Raw genomic sequence first — 15,799 nt, forward strand, 5'->3', positions numbered from 1 at the left:
TAATACACTGGGAGATCATCATATGTGAGCAATCAGCTTCTTTAGCAATGCAGATTTCTTCCCTATGATTGTGAAGACTTTAAAGTGGTAAAAACATTTACTAGAAAAATCATGTTTTTTGGTTTTATTTCCTATTCCTATTCCAATCACTGGCTTTAGGCCCTCATTAAAACACGGCAAACGCTTGAAATGTGTGTAACAATCTAATGCGTATGATCTTAAAATTTATTTTTAAATATTATTTGAATTAATGACACTTTTAAAAGGTTGTAAACTGAGCTGCATTACGGGGGAACCAGGTATTTACTCCCAGCTACAAAAAGTACTTCAATGTGTGCTCTATTAACTATATGAAGTTTTCTCCGTTTTGCATTTTTTCATTGCAATAGGCAAATATTTGCTGTTACTGCTCAGTTGTTTGGTTTGAAGGCTTTTAGCAAACACTTGGCACTCTTTTCTTAAGTGTCTATAAAAACCATCCCAGTGTGATAAAACCAAGACGCGCCGGCTAGTTGTACCTTTAATAATCAACTTTCCCGATGTCCTCTTATCTTCAGCTTCAAACATGTATTTGGCTTCGTCTTCATATCTGGCGGACTTTACGACAAGAGTGTGTAGGTTTCCATCTACACTGATTTCAAACTTATCGTCGTTTGACAATTCCTGAGTCCCTTTGAGCCAACGGAAGCTTTTGGCCTCTCGTGAAACTTCCAGCTCAAACTTAGCTTCCTCCTTCTCGTACACGTGTACATCAGCCAGCGGTGTAATGAATGAAAGCGGTAGCTCTGTTGGTTCAGACAGAAAGGATTAATCTCAAACCCCAGAAGGTGGGGGCTGATGGTGTAATAGTGTAAATCACTATTGCATGTAAGATATTGCGTCTTCTTAAAAAAGGAGAGGACAAGTGTCATCTTTTTTTCTTTGATCAGTTTGGAATTAGAAGCTCACCCCTGATTTTAAGGTTAGCAGAACACTTGGCGTTGGCGGCAGCAAACACAAGCTCGCCTGTCTGGGGCACTTTGCAGTTGTACAAGACCAGAGTGTGTTTGGCACCATCCTCCACAATCTCGACGTCCTGTAGATGGCCAACAAATGTCATCATGTCACCCAAAACATACTCAGTAAAAGGTGATCAGGTGGAAGGCATTAGTTGGTAGGTGACGGAAAAACTAGCATTTGCTCCATTAGGCATCCTTCTAAAACAATTTCTCTATAATAGAAGGGAATCACATGTGGCTCATAGATGTACTTTAAAAGAACATACAGCTGATGGACTGAGGACTTCTCCGTTTAGTCTCCATTGGCCGTGGACATCGTCTTCGCTGAGCTCGACCTCAAATCGTGCGGTTTCACCCTCTAAGACTTCGGCGCCATACATGGGCCGAACAACCTTGATGTGGCGAGCTGGCATTAAAGAGGAGCACACATTTCTGTCACTGAAGATATTCGACACTTTGTTAACAAAACAGCTGAGACATTAGCGGGAGAAAGTAGATGAATGTTGATGAAGAAAAAGGAAATCTCAGGTTCTGTGAGGATGCCTGTTCTGTTAGGATTTAAGACAACTAATTAGACCATAAAGAAAAAAATGGGCCCTCGAACAAGACCACCCATTTAGTTTTTTATGGAATCGCGAACAGGCAATAAAAGCTAGTATGTTTGGTTGCTAGCGCCATTGTGCACTCATGAAACTAGAAAGAAAATAGGATTCTGCTCCGGAAAAGACAATAACCAGGTTTGAGAAGGGCCAGAATCGTGTGGAGAGACTACACTCTTGCAGGACAACAGAGTGTATTATCTTAAAAAGTGACAACAAATAAGATTCTTTAAATTGAAAAAGACATGAAGTGGGGTTAGAAGATGATGCAAGTGAAGGTGAGGATCCATGGGACTGAAGGTGCCTTAGCGGAGGCAAGTCGGTTACCTTCGATGTGAAGCTCAGCTGTTGTTTTGTCTGTCCCACAGTCGCACACATACTGTCCCTTGTCTTTGTCCCCGACTTTCTTGATGATCAGGGTTCTTCGCTTGCCCTCAGCCTTGACGGTCACCATCTTGGAGGCCTTGATCTCAGCTTCATTGTGGTACCACATGACATCAACATCTTTGCTGAGTTCGCAATCTAGAACAACTTCATCTTTCTCTACTGCAGTGAAGTCCTGCAGCTTAACCGTGAAGTAAGGATCTCCCTCTGGAACAGGAACAGTTGTTTTGACTCTCCAAAGTGAATGTTTGACAAACAATATGTGCAATAACAACAAAGACAGACAGTAGAAACACATAGACGACACAACACATCGTGTCTTAGAAAAGACGGACAGGTTGAGGTCTCTTTCGAGACCTCGACAAACAAACATGGAGAAATTTTGCAAAGAAATCAAGAGTTTGGATAGTCTCCTTTTACCTATAACTGTCAAATTGGCCATTGAAGGAATTCCCTTTGCTTCTGCCTTAATTTGGCAGATATCATCTAGGGTCACATCCTTAATTTCTAGCACGTGTTTCTTTCCATCCATGGAAGTGACAACCGTTCTGCTCGGATGGATTTTATTGTCATTCTTGTACCAGGAAACAGGGATGTTCTCATGAGAGAGCTCTAGCTCAAAGCGAGCTGTACTGCCCTCCTTGACGGTTAGGTCTTTCAGTGGTGAAACAAATCTGAGCCTGATACCTACAATCATATCAAAACAATGTTCATACAAGAGGAAGACACTTACTCATTGTTTAAACTGTGTCTGTGGTTATCTCCTGTGATGAAGAGCAGGCACTTACCCTCGACATTGAGCCTGGCTTTGGAAGCTTTGCCCAAAACCTCAATCGTATATTCGTCCTCGTCATCAAACTCGCAGCAATTGATGACCAACATATGCCTCTTTCCATCATCGATGATGTCGTACTTTTGGTCCGGGATGATGATATCAGCCCCTTTGTACCACAGGACTTTTACGACATCCTTCGTGATGGTGCATTCAAACTTAGCCTGTTTCTTTTCTGGCACAGAAACGTCCTTCAGCGGGACAACAAAGTCCATCTCGATTTCTGGTTGAAGGAGGACACAGGGACAACACATAAACAACAAAACAGTACGAAACAACAACACAAAAACACAACATTCAACAGTCAGAGCCTAGTTCACACAGTGCACTGGGAGCTACATCATAGTTGAATGAGTAGAAAGCCTGTAAGAGATTTCGTCTGGTGTTCTTCAGATGGACTTGTGGACTTCACTAGCCGTTCAGGTCTTCGACTACTTAAACAATGAGAAGGATCCAGTTATAAGAGGAAATGAATGGAAGGTCTTCCTGTGGATGTTGAAGGTAGATGCTGTCTTCAAGGCTCCTTGTAGATTGGATATCAGATTGGAGTTGACGTCAACTTCTTTCTCAGGCGGCATGAAATGTTGTTGCTGGAAAATCTTTGTTTTCTCCACTTTAGAGGGAGCTTCAGTCTAATTCTACTCTGGTCTATGAACTAGAAACTGCTCTAAATATGAAACACACCCATTGAGTGACAGTAGGAGACACTGACATTAAAATAAACAAACCCAAAAACATTTTTACACACAGACCCAGTGACACACGAAAATAATGTCTTTTATCCATCTAAACACACAAAACGAGTTTTTGAGATCCTCCTCTTACCTGGTCGCAAAAAAAGAAACAAACATTGAACTTGATTCATCAGCGCTTTAATATAAAGATCTAAGGTCCGTTGTTGTACGCCTTTGGGCTTTATTTGATTCCCTGTGGACCTTAGACCTTTGCCCCTAAAATCTAAAAAAACAGGGTCCTTTGAAGTGTGGCTCGAGCCCAGTAGTGCATCTTACCTTTGACATTTAACATTGCAGTTGTGATGGCATTCAGGGCCTGGTAGGACACTTCCCCCGCCTGATCCAACTGGCAGTTTTTCAGTGTGAGCCTACGCACAGTACCCTCCATTTGGATGTCGCACGTCTGATGATTACATTGCACTGACGTTAAAAGAAGAACGAACACTAAAACATATTGTCTACAACTTTGGGAGAACAAGTCATACCGGGGATCTTGTCAAAACCTCTCCTTTAAGTTTCCATTCTCCTGGAATATCATCCTCAGATATCTCTGTTTCAAATGAGGCTTCTTCCTTTTCTATCACCTCAACACTGACCAAAGGCCTCAGGATCTCAGCTTCACGCTCTGAAAAAAGGCATTCCTGCTAGTAAATATACAACACCGTTGATACTAACCTGTAGGAACCATTTCAGGGACAACGGCGGACAGAAATACAACCTCCAAGTGTCAGACTGGCGGTGTAGATGCGTCCTTCCACCTCCATTGAATATTGTGCTACATCTTCCGGCTGGCAGTTCTTGATGGTCAGCGTCAGTTCTTTTCCATCCTTCTTGATCTCAACCTTGTCAGATGGAGTGATCTCATCCTCTCCTTTGAGCCACTTCCAGTTGGGAGTGTCTCTGAAGAGCTCGCATTTAAACGTGGCAGCTGCCTTTGGTTTCACATGCTGGTCTCTAAGTGGTTTAACTATCCAGTCTTTAATTATTTCTGTTGGAATCAAATATCTCTTAGTCAGAGTTTGGTATGTTGTTCACAATGAGATAAAGTTGGAGATCATTTACAGGGAAACCAAAATAATTCCAGTCAAAAGGTAATTAATTAAAATTTTCAGAGTTAGAATCTAGATTTATTTTGTCCGTAGCCTGGCCCTCTCTCACATTTATCACTATTTTGGAAATATAAGTGCCTTTTGTCTTTAGGGGATCAAGGAATAATGACCAGGTAGTCATCCAAAAGAACCCAACACCTCAGCTGAAGGGAAAGATGATGACTACTCCTTGTTACCCCTACAAAAAGGACACCATACCTCTTGGAAATGGAGACCAAGGGCCAAAGATCAATAGAGTTTAGTCACTTTACAACTGACCACCATACACCATTTTCTATTTCTAACTTCTTTCGGATTTTAATGACTCCTCCCAATGTCTTACCAATCACTTTGACGTTCGTGGAGGTCTTCACATCCTCCTGTCCTGATACTTCACATGAGTAGACGCCAGCGTCCTCTGGTGTGGAGCCTTGGATGGTCACTGCATGCGACAAGCCAATGATGTTGATCTGAATTTTGCCCTCCTTTTTCTTCAGGACTTCGCCATCCTTTTTCCAGATCACGTCCTTCTCTTTACTCAGCTCGCAGGTCATGTAGATGGGCTGGCCCAAGATAGCAGAGGTCTCCGGGTCCAACTCTTTGACCCATTTTACAGGAAGCTCTGTGAAGTTACAGAGAATCCAAATCAGAGGTCGAATCTGACACAGTTCGATTAAGATTATTGAAAGGAAGCCATGTTACCTTCAACTACGAGCTTAGCAGTGCAGGAGATCTCCTTCCCAGCATTCTTGGCCACACAGGTGTATTCTCCAGTATCAGACAGCTGTACATCAATGATGTGCAGCTTCCGGTCTTTGCCATCAGAGATGAACTTGTGCTTGGGACTTTCACGCAGGTTACCACCGTCTTTCATCCAGGAGGTGACGGCTGTAGAGGGGGAAATCTCACACTCAAACACGGCAGACGAGCCAATGGACTCGGCCTCCTTTAGTACGATGTCCTGCAGCTTCTTGATAAACCTAAGAGGGACGGCTTTGAGCTTGAAGCCTGCAAAGCCTGGCTCCTCTGGTGGTGGGGGGCCCCTGCCTCCAGGTTTTCCACGGCCCCTGCCCTCTCCGGGGGAAGGGGTTAGCTTCGCTGAAAGACATTTCAAAAGCACAGCAATGAGTCTGAAACTGTGATTTTTTGAGTACTGGTGCAGACATTAAGAAGCACACTTACGTTTTAGGCCTCGCCCTCTGCCCCGCCCTGCTTCCTCTGCAGGCTGCCCCTCTGTTAGAAACAATCATTGTCAATCTGCTGCTTTTAATGAAAACATTTAGTGATTTTCTTTCATAAACAAGCAAATCGAGGGCTATAATGTATTTTAAGACATGAAATAATTAGATGATGATGGATGAGGGATTATGAATGATAACGTAAAGATGGTGATGACAGTGATGGATGTATGAACACATGTTGGGCAAATGACAACAGCTTGGCAGACAAACGGAAATGACTGAACAAGAATGTCTGAGAGAGATGGATGTGATGGACATAAACAGCGACATATGGAGGAGATGACGGTCATGGTGTCAATCACAGGACAAGAAAATGACCCCGGAAACAGGTTTAGATGGAAGGATGGTGGGGATGGATGCGGATTATTTGAGGCATGAATGGAGGGTTTTTCTCTGCGACAACCCATTATGTCGGGACCACCACCATCTCACCTCTCCGGGTGACCCCAGGAACCTCCAGAGCACCTTCTTCTCCTTCACCTTCCCAGTCCTCCGAGCCATAACTGTCCCTCGGAACCAGCTCCCAGCCCCAGGCCTCCTCTTGATCTAGCTCAGCCTCTTCCTCGGCCTCAAACTCCTCTTCGAAAACCTCCTCCTCTGGTTGAGTAGCAACCTTCTTCATTTGCACAGCCCCAGGAGAGATCTCTTTCACCGCGGGAACTTTCTTTTTGTCGGGCTCTTCTGGTTCTGGTTTCTTTGGAACCTTTTTCAGCGTAACAGCTTCAATAGAGTCTTTGGGTGAAACAGTTTTTGGAACCTTTTTCAGTTTTTCAATGCTTGGTCTTCTCTCAGCTGGAACTGCTTCTGCTTCCTTGAGTTTCTCCACTTTAGGAGAAGGAGTCTTTTTGAGTTCCACCTTTTTGAGCTGCTCCACTGGCTTCGGTGCTACCCCTTCCTTCTCTTCCTCAGCCTTGGGCACAATCCCTTTCTTTGGTTCCAGAGTTTTGGGTTTGGGTTTTTCTGCGGCTTTGTCAGGTTTCTCGGGTGGGGACGCGGGTGTTTTCTCCACTGGAACCATGTCTACTTCTTTTGGCTTCTCTGTTTTTATTTCAGAAGCTGCAGGTAGCTCAGGTTTCATGGGCTCAACGTCTGCTTCTTTCACCTTCGGTTTTTCAAGAGGACTGGTGGGACGACGTTGCAGGTCTTTGGATGGTTTCTTGTCTTTCTCCTCTGCTGGTTTTTTCTCAGGTTCCTCAGCTTCTTTGGAAGGTTTGGAGAAGGGCTTTAGCTTAACACTTTCTATTTCTGGTTCAGCTGCTGGGATTTTCTTTCCTTTAGTCTGTACTTTAACTGCATCAGGTTCTTTCTCTGGGGTTGTCTTTGCATCTTTTGGTTTTGGCACTTTAGGCAGAGCTTCCTTTACCTCAGGGAGAGGCTTCTCTTGTTCCTTTGTAGGTTCTTTAGGCTCCTTCTCTCTGGGGATCCTGTCTCCCTTCTGGAAAGAAATAGTATCTCTATCAGGCCTCTCCTTCTTATCTTTCTCTGGCTCCTCTAAAGGTTTAACAGGCTTCTCAAATGGTTTAAGCTTGACCAACTCTGGTTCAGCTTCAGCTGAGGGCAGCTTTTTCACTTTCTTCAGTGCTGGGCTGGGTGGGGCAGGTTCCTCTTCTTTTGGTGCCTTCGGAGTTTTCTTAAGAGGGAACTTGTCTTCTGGTTTTTCCTCTCTAGGGACAGGCTTCTGGCGTTTCCATGCATCTTTGGGAGCTTCCTTTTCTTCCTCCCCTTTAGGCTCAATAACATCTGGTTTTTTAACCACGTCAGCTTTCTCTCGAGGTGTTCTTTCCGGAACAGTCCTTCTGGTCACCACCGACATCTCTAAAGCCTCTTCTTCATGCACCAATTCCTCAGCATGGAAAACAGTGGTCTTGGTGATTTTCTGAGGTTTTTCCACCTCGTCAGCCTCTTTCATGGGGGGTGATGGAACCTTCTTCAGTTTGACAACCTCGTGGTCCTCCTCCGCTTCCCTCACGACCCTGGTTGCTTTCTTCAAGGTGGGAATCTCAAACCTCCCATCCTCCGCCACTTGAATTTTACCCTTTTTTTGCTGTACGGGTTCTGAGGCGGCAAAGGTCTGACATTACTGAGTGACATAGGACTGACTTCAAAGCTCTTTAAACATATAACAAATGTTTAACATATACAAATATATACGAAACAGAGAGACACAAAAACAGATAATACTCAACATTTTCTCACTTTAAAACCACAAACTTCAATGAGTTTCATTAGAACACAAAACACCACATGTTTTCCAGTTAAAAAGAAAATGAAACTAGTTTATAAATGTTTTTACAAAGAATAATCGTATTTTACATTATTTTCTAAGTCTTGTCACAGAATGCATTTATATGATTAGATGATTTAACACTTGAATATGTTTATTAACCACAAATGAACCTCAATTAGAGGCAGTCAGTTTTCCTAAAGATGTTTAGACACCTGTTCAGGAATCTTTGGCAACTCTGGCAACTCAGACTGAAGCAACCCTTTTTAAACCCATTGAAACCCTTCTTCATAGCATTTTTTTCTTTTCCTACTGTATAGTCTGAGCCGTCAAATGACCCAGGAGAGGAAAAGGGCACTAAACAAAATTGCACAATATAATGTTAAGGTTCATATTTGTAAAAACCTTAATAATCCAACATATAATTTCCTTCAAATAAGTGCATTTGTTCTTGGATTGAGAAGAACGAACAAGAACAAGACAATTTATACTTAAAATAATAAAACACAATTGTATTGTCTTATTTTAGGTGCATATTATCTAATTATGTTAAGAGTATAAATACTCATTCCATTGGCAAACTAAGTCGTATACCTACTCAAATTAAGGATAAATACACTTAATTTAAGACATTTCTACTTATTTCTAGATCGTTTTTCCAGTGCTTCATCATATGCTGGCCTATCGTATAAAATGAAACACTTCAATGTTTGTGGTTTTAAAGGGAAATAATGAAGAAAAGAAAAAAAGGTTAATAGGGTGTGAATACTTTTTTTCCATGGTACTTTAGAATGATTAAATTAACACAGATTGACCATCGCTAAATCAATAACCATGCATGCATTTAGTGGAGAGGCTTCCCATGACTTATCATAATTATTATTATAAGTGTTCTAAGATTCTCTGATTATTATTGTTCATCCTATATAAGATAATTCTACAATAAAACCATCACTTATTGGTTTTTAGACCAGAACAATTTCCTCCCTGATTATCAACAAATAAAACTGGAATATAAAGCATTAAAGTGCTTGATCCTGCTGCACCTGATGGTCATACAGGCTATTTACTTACTTTCCAGGTCAGAAGATACATTAGTGCAGCAGCTTATAGAGCAGTGAATCAGGCTCCATTTTACTGTTAAATGTCAACTATTTGATTAGCTGAGACAAGTGGTGGATATTTATATCTATATATATGTTATAATTAAAATAATATTCAGAATAAAATAAAGTAATTTCTGTAGTTGGCAAAACAGAGCAATGAGTGATGGTTTTCTTTGGGGCCCAACAGTGTGTTCAGGTTTAGATTTGAAGCATGGTGCCATCTACTGTTGGTACTGGGGTAAAGCGAGAAGCAGTTATTGGTCTTACCTTTCTGGACTCCTCCTGGTGTCTGCACTGGTCCCTTGGTTTCATCTGATAGAGAGATGTAGTAAAAAGGTCATTAGGTTTTAGGTACTGATGATAATGTGACTTGTGAAGACTTGAAGACGGTGAGAAACATTTTATCAGAAGAGTTGAAATTTCATAAAGAAGAGGTCATCGTGACCAAGATTTGTGATCAAATGGTTGTGTAAAAAGATGGTGATTGTAGAGAACATTAAAGAGGATGCCTCTCTACAGGGTCTTCTACCTTTTGGAGCTGTTGTTTGCTCTTCTGGAACAACCTTAGATGGTTCTTCTACCTTTACCACAGGCTCGGTCTTGGTCACTTTGAGGGCAACAAAGGATTAAAAGAATGGTTCGCGAATTTTCATCTAATCAAAGTCTTTCAACCTTGTTAATATCTGAATACCTGGCTTGGTTTCCTCTGGTGGAGAGATTTTCCTTGCTGTGACTTCAGGTTTCTTGGTGACCTCTGCGGACTTTGGTTTGCTTTCTTTAAGTTTAAAGACACAATGAAGCACAAAGGTTTTAGAAAGTCTTTATCTGTACTTTGAAACAAAGGGGCTAGAGCACCAAGGTTGTCTTTTGACCTCCATTTTCAGGATAAAGTTGAAATTATATCCTTTTTTTAATCACGGGCATTCTGTCACAAATGCCTTTAATGAAAAATAAAGTAATATACCTTCTGAAGGAGGTGCAGGCTTCACTTCTTTGGGTTCTGGTGGCAACTCCTTCTCCTTTACAGGAACTTAAAGATATAAAGAAATCAATCAGACAAATATTCAGACCTTGATCGGAGCTGAAACACTCAGAGACAACAGAGAAAACCCAGCATGGAGATAGCTGGAAGACTAGACAACCTCACCTCACCGGCTCAAAAACACAACACATAAAGACAGAGTTAGAGATACAGTGAGGGAAAAACCCAACGCAGTCTGCTGTGGATGTGCTCGTCACAATGAGAGGTAAAAACCGTTTGTGCCTGAACAACATGGGTGACATGACATGGAAGTCCACCTGAATGATGATGATGATAAAGATGACATAGTGAACACCCATAAAAAACAAGATGTGTGGTGCTCGGTTCAGAAACTTGTGCTAAGTGACCGTTTCCCCCTCTGTACCTCTGGAAGCTTCTTTCTCTCCTGGTGCCACAGTCAGACCCCTGGTTTCTGTGACGGACTCCGTCTCCCAGGGTTCTGCCTCAGTTCTGGTTACATGCGTTTTTAGAGGCATGAGGTGGATGTGTGTTGCGTTTCTGGTGTCTTCTGAGGGGTAGTCAGTGCTGACTTTATCTGTTACTGAGGGCTCAAAGCTAGGCTGACCTCTGGTAGATTCTTTCTCTGTGGTAGACTCATTGAGCTGCTCTAATGCATCTGAGTCTGGTAATTGAAAAATCACGCCAGTCGCAGATGTTTGGGAGGCATTTCTTTCTCCAGCTGAACCAGCTGCTGCCTGAGCTGTGAGATCAGATTTATCTCCAACATGTGCCGTAATTAAAGAAGGTAGGCCTCCAGCCCTAATTTGCTGGTCTGATGCATCCTGATTTATCAGACTCTCTTGTGCAACAAACAATTTCCCCCTTTTTTCCAGCTTTGGTTCATTCTCTGCCATCATTTGATATTTTTTGGATGTTTCCATGTGCTCAGAAACATCATCCGACAAGTTCTTGACCCTCTCTGGGGTCTCTAGTACCTCCTGTGGTAAAAACTGACTAACTTCTCTACGTTGCTGTTTTACCTTTGCTGTCCTGGATTGAATTTCCTGTGGGGAAACGTTATCTTTGTTCAGCTCCTGAAATTTCAATGCGTCTTTGGTTTCTGTTTGCTTTAGAAGAACTTGTTCAGCTTCTGGTTCTGATTTAGTGTGAGCCTTTAATTTACCAAACTCTGGTCTTTGAGGCAGTTTGTTTGTTATATCTTCTGTCTTTAACTGTTGTGATTGCTCTATCTTTAAAGAGGAGATATCATTGTCAACTATTGCTATGTCAGATGTTTCGGATGCCACCTTCCTCACTGGGGCCAAAGACGCCTTCAATAAAGATTGTGGTGTTTGAGCTGGACTAATGATCCCATGTTCCTGTTTGAAAACACCCGTCCTGCACGCCTCTGGACCTTTTGGGCCCTTTGGAGAAACATTTAGCATAATATGCGATGTTTCGTCCATCTTTTTCTTTTCAGTGCTTTCCATCTCTTCTGAAATCTGTTCAGATTCTTCGTCTTGTCCTTTTCTTGGGGGTTTGGTTTCTGTGCTGTTGGTTGGTATCTTCTCAGCTGGATGAGTTGTAGTGGGTTTGCCCTCTTCAGGAACTTTTAAGTTTCTTTCACAGGCTTGCTGTTTTTGTACTAACATCTTTCTCTGAACTTCCATTTTCTCTTTTTTATCTAATACTTCTAAGTCTTTCACCATATTATCTGGAATCTGAGAATGTGGTGTTTCAGCTTCTTCTTGTCTAACAGGAACCGCTAGTTTCTTTCTCTGTACCCTATCCAGGTCTTCCTCTGTTGGTTCGAACTCATCTGTAACTGGGCCTTCTGATGGAATTGGTTCTTGTTTCTTTGAAGCCCCAACATGCAGAGCTACCCCTAATTCCTGTTTGGTTTCATTCTCTTTGGTTAGAGATGGCCAGTCTGTTCCGTTCAAAGCCCGAACAAGAGATGACTGAAACCCATCAATCAGATCTTCAGTCGTTTTTAACATCTTGGTCATCGGGGTTTCCTGCTTTAAGTCCCCTCCTTTAGCCACACTTTGGTCTAACTGGATCTCTTTCCTGACTGAAGCTTCTTCTATATTAGCTTGAACGTCAGGATCATCTAAGGTCTTTATTTTAACCAGCTCCTCTGCAGTTTGTGTATCATCTTTCACACTGTCTAACTTTGGTTGTATTTTCTTGTCCTCTGCCTCTCCAGTTTCCTTTAGAGAACCAGCAGATTCAACCATTGCAAAGTCGCCTTCTCCAATTTGTGGCAAATCTTCCTCAGATCTCTCTTGTCTAATGATTCTAGGTGGAACTTTATCAGCTTGGTCTTTAGCAGAGGTCATTTTAAAAGCTTTCTCTAAATGGAAAGTGGGTTTTGACAAGAGTTGCTTGTCGTCCGTTTTAATGATATTTTGCGTCTCGGGATCAGGTGTTATTTGTTCTTTGCCATCTGCTTTTTCTTTCACCACTTTCATTCTATCTGTACTGATGTTTATCTGGCTTTCTTCAATACTTGACCCCTGAGGTTTGATGGTTCTCTCCTTGTGTAAAATCTCATCAAATGTTGGTTGGTCTTCTTGTTCATTTTTAGTCCCTTCTTTGGTTTTATTCTCACCTAAAAATCCAACTTTTATGTCTGAAGCATCAGCAGTTTGGGGAAATGTCTTCTTTTTCTTCTCTGAGAAAATCAAAACCTCTGGAGAACCTTCGTCTTCTTCTTTGATGGTTTCACCCCTAAAGTCTGAAGCATGAACCTTTCCCTCAACCTGACCATGAAGATGATTAGTCTCCTCATCTGGAGGTATGTTAGGAGCCCTGATATTTTTATGCTCCATCTCAGCTATCAACCCTGGAGGTTTGATCTTTTGCTTTGATGAAGACATTACTTCATCACTGACAGTCATTTTGTCGTCAATGGTTGGTTTTTTGGTTTTAGCAGGAACTGCATCTGGTTTTAATGGGACTGTTTTTGCCAAAGAATCAGAACATAGAGAAACTGACTCCTTTGAAAAAAGATAATTTTCTTCCTCAAAGGTTGAAAGCTCAGATTTTTCCATTTCTGGTTGTTTTTCTGTTTCTTGAAAAGTCTTTTCTGTTTTTGCGGGTGAAACTTTTCCTTTGACCTGCTCCTGTGTTCCTATTTTCTTTTTAACTGTTGAAACATTCATCATTTCATCTTTAACTGTACTGATGTGGTCCTGTTTAACTTTTGAGCCCTCAATACTCTCTGTGGTTAAGATTTCTTCAGCTGTCAGACGTTCTATTTGTTCATCTTTGTTGGTAGGAACATCTGCCTCATCGATTTCCCGAACATCAGTTAAGGACGCCTTCTCTGAGAGTTCTGATAGATTGTCAGGTTCTGATTCTGTGGGTCGTATTGAGACCGTTTCTTCTTTGCCACTTTTGTCAGCCATTTTATCTCTGATGGGCGGACCTGTTTTAGTCAAAACTGGGTTTAATGGTTCATCCACAGCCTCTTTAAACTCAGTAAGGTTTAGTATTTTCTCCTTTGATGAAGGAGGGCTTTCCATCATCTCAGCAGCTAGCATTAAATCAGCCTCAGTGATTTTAGGTCTACCTGCTGAACTTTCCTCACTTTCCTTTTTCATCTTTCTGCTTTTAATCTCTATAAGAGGAGCAACTTTCCTAGTTTCATTTTTAACTGTATTGATAGCGATTCGGTCTCGTTCAGTAATGGTTTTAACTCTAGTTTTTTCAGCTGTTTCCTCATCCGTAAGTTCCTGAAATGTTTCGAGTTTTCTAACTTCCCTGTCTTGAGTTTCTTCCTCTGCTGTGAGGTCGACTGACGGGATCATTTTATCTGAACTTTCCTTTGTTTTAGCAAACCTTTGCCTTCTCAGCTTTGTGGACTCTGATTTTTTCTCATAAACAGGAGCTACTGGGGCCTCCCTGTCTGGGACCATGTGGTGATTTTCAGCAGAAACTTTAGTCCCTGCTTTTGAATCATCATGTATGTCCTGGAGTGGGAGGTCATCTCCAGCTTTCTGCAGGTTCATTTCACCTCTAGCTCCTTCCTTTGAACTCCTAATCCTAACGTCTGCAGGTTTAAGCTCAGTTTTTGTTTCTACCAGCTTCAGTGAATCAGTTTCATAAATTTTAGAACGTGTTTCTGTTTTTTCGGGCTCTGAATATTTATCTTTTTCCTCAGCCTCCTGATCTGTCATTACTAATAGATTCAATTCATCCGATTCTAAGAATTCCTGTTTGTCTTTGGTTCCTTGGATCCTAATCGATCCCTCTGCTCCAGAAATCTCAGGAGGTGCTTGTATTTCACTTTCAGCAACTTCATTAGCGTTTTTCATGTCCTTTGAAACTTGTTTCTGCTTTTTATCCTGAAGTGTCTCTGTGATAATTTCCACAGTTGTAGGAAAAATTGTTTTAGAGCCTATTTCCTTTAAACCCTCAGTAACAGACGTCTCATGTGCTTCTTTAATCATCTTTTCTTGTGTTTTATATTTGACATCCTTGTTTTCTTCATCTGTGTGGGACATTGGCCCTTCATGTTCTACACAGGAGGCTCTTTTCTCATCCCAGAGATGAGCACTGATTGGTGCTGTAGGTATGGAAATGTGTAGAGTTGTAAAAAGAGAAAGCACCATGAAGCGGTGCCAAGAGATTAGAAACAAACAACACAGACACAAACATTTGGGGTTAAATAAGAGATAAAAAAAGAGAGTTTAAAAAGAGAGAACATGTTTTGATTTTATACCTTTCTCCATTTTCTTTCCTTTTGTCTCTGCTTCAAGAGGCGTGGAAGGAAGCTTCTTGAGTTTATCTTCAGTTTCTTAAAGGAACAGTTAGATTAGGTTTTAGATTTGGACATTTAATAAGACGAGAAAACGACAGTAGGCAGCGAAGTGAAGACGAAACGACAAAAAACTACAAATTGGGATGAAAATATAATGATGAAATCAGAATGGAGGTGAAATGGGGACCTCTGCTGGTTGCTGCGGGTAATGCAGAGACAGGAAACAGTTTGATGAAACTGTAAGACATGGTGGGGGTGATGGTACCTCCAGCAGGTGTTTCTGTAGGAATCTTTATCTCCTCTGGTTTGAAAGAGGCTGAAGGTTTCCTCTGATCCTGGTTCCTCTGAGCAGGAACGTCTTCAGGCTTCTGCCCGTCTGGTTCCTCAGTGGTTTCTGTCCTGAACTCCAGGCCTGTAACTGACTCAGAGGTTTCTAGTTCTGCTTTAATAGAGATCTCCTCATGTCTGACCTCAACCAGCTGATCGGAGGTCATCACCGCTTTCCTTTCTTGTCTTCTAATCTCCTCTTTCTCACCTGTTTTCACCTCAGAGCGACTTTCTTTTCCTGAACTGGTTTCTATTGCTGCTCTGCTGAGTTTTTCAGATTTAAGACTAACAGACTCTGACATTTTCAACTCTTTGGTGGTTTCTCCTGCTTTTGGTTGGATCCTCGTTGTTGAAACCTTCTTAAATTCATCTTCTGAGCCTAAAGCTTCACTCTTGGCTCTAAACTTGGATTTTATCTCATTGGTTTCTCTCCTCCCTGAAGAGTCAGAAACAGTTTTTCTCTCCTCTTCCTGTTTCCTCTGATCTTCTGGTTTCAAGAGTTGTTGAAGAAGAGGC

General features: G+C 41.7%; 1 protein-coding gene across 1 annotated transcript in view; it reads right to left on the reverse strand.

Annotated features, from left to right (window-relative positions):
- Nucleotides 1-15,799, reverse strand: part of LOC119777371 (titin-like) — a 214,274-nt gene that overhangs the window by 100,592 nt on the left and 97,883 nt on the right. Inside the window, exons 92-109 of the mRNA XM_038276228.1 lie at nt 14,918-14,992; nt 10,171-10,236; nt 9,898-9,981; nt 9,736-9,813; nt 9,474-9,518; nt 6,309-7,931; nt 5,818-5,868; nt 5,338-5,733; nt 4,979-5,257; nt 4,266-4,535; nt 4,033-4,172; nt 3,824-3,950; nt 2,770-3,036; nt 2,402-2,668; nt 1,925-2,188; nt 1,265-1,404; nt 949-1,075; nt 519-785 (exon numbers count right to left, since the gene is read on the reverse strand). Coding sequence (XP_038132156.1) covers nt 519-785; nt 949-1,075; nt 1,265-1,404; nt 1,925-2,188; nt 2,402-2,668; nt 2,770-3,036; nt 3,824-3,950; nt 4,033-4,172; nt 4,266-4,535; nt 4,979-5,257; nt 5,338-5,733; nt 5,818-5,868; nt 6,309-7,931; nt 9,474-9,518; nt 9,736-9,813; nt 9,898-9,981; nt 10,171-10,236; nt 14,918-14,992 — 4,566 coding nt within the window. The remainder of the gene's footprint in view (nt 1-518; nt 786-948; nt 1,076-1,264; nt 1,405-1,924; nt 2,189-2,401; nt 2,669-2,769; nt 3,037-3,823; nt 3,951-4,032; nt 4,173-4,265; nt 4,536-4,978; nt 5,258-5,337; nt 5,734-5,817; nt 5,869-6,308; nt 7,932-9,473; nt 9,519-9,735; nt 9,814-9,897; nt 9,982-10,170; nt 10,237-14,917; nt 14,993-15,799) is intronic.

Source organism: Cyprinodon tularosa, unplaced genomic scaffold (assembly GCF_016077235.1).
Source record: "Cyprinodon tularosa strain WSP-4 unplaced genomic scaffold, ASM1607723v1 ctg123, whole genome shotgun sequence".
NCBI lineage: Eukaryota > Metazoa > Chordata > Actinopteri > Cyprinodontiformes > Cyprinodontidae > Cyprinodon > Cyprinodon tularosa.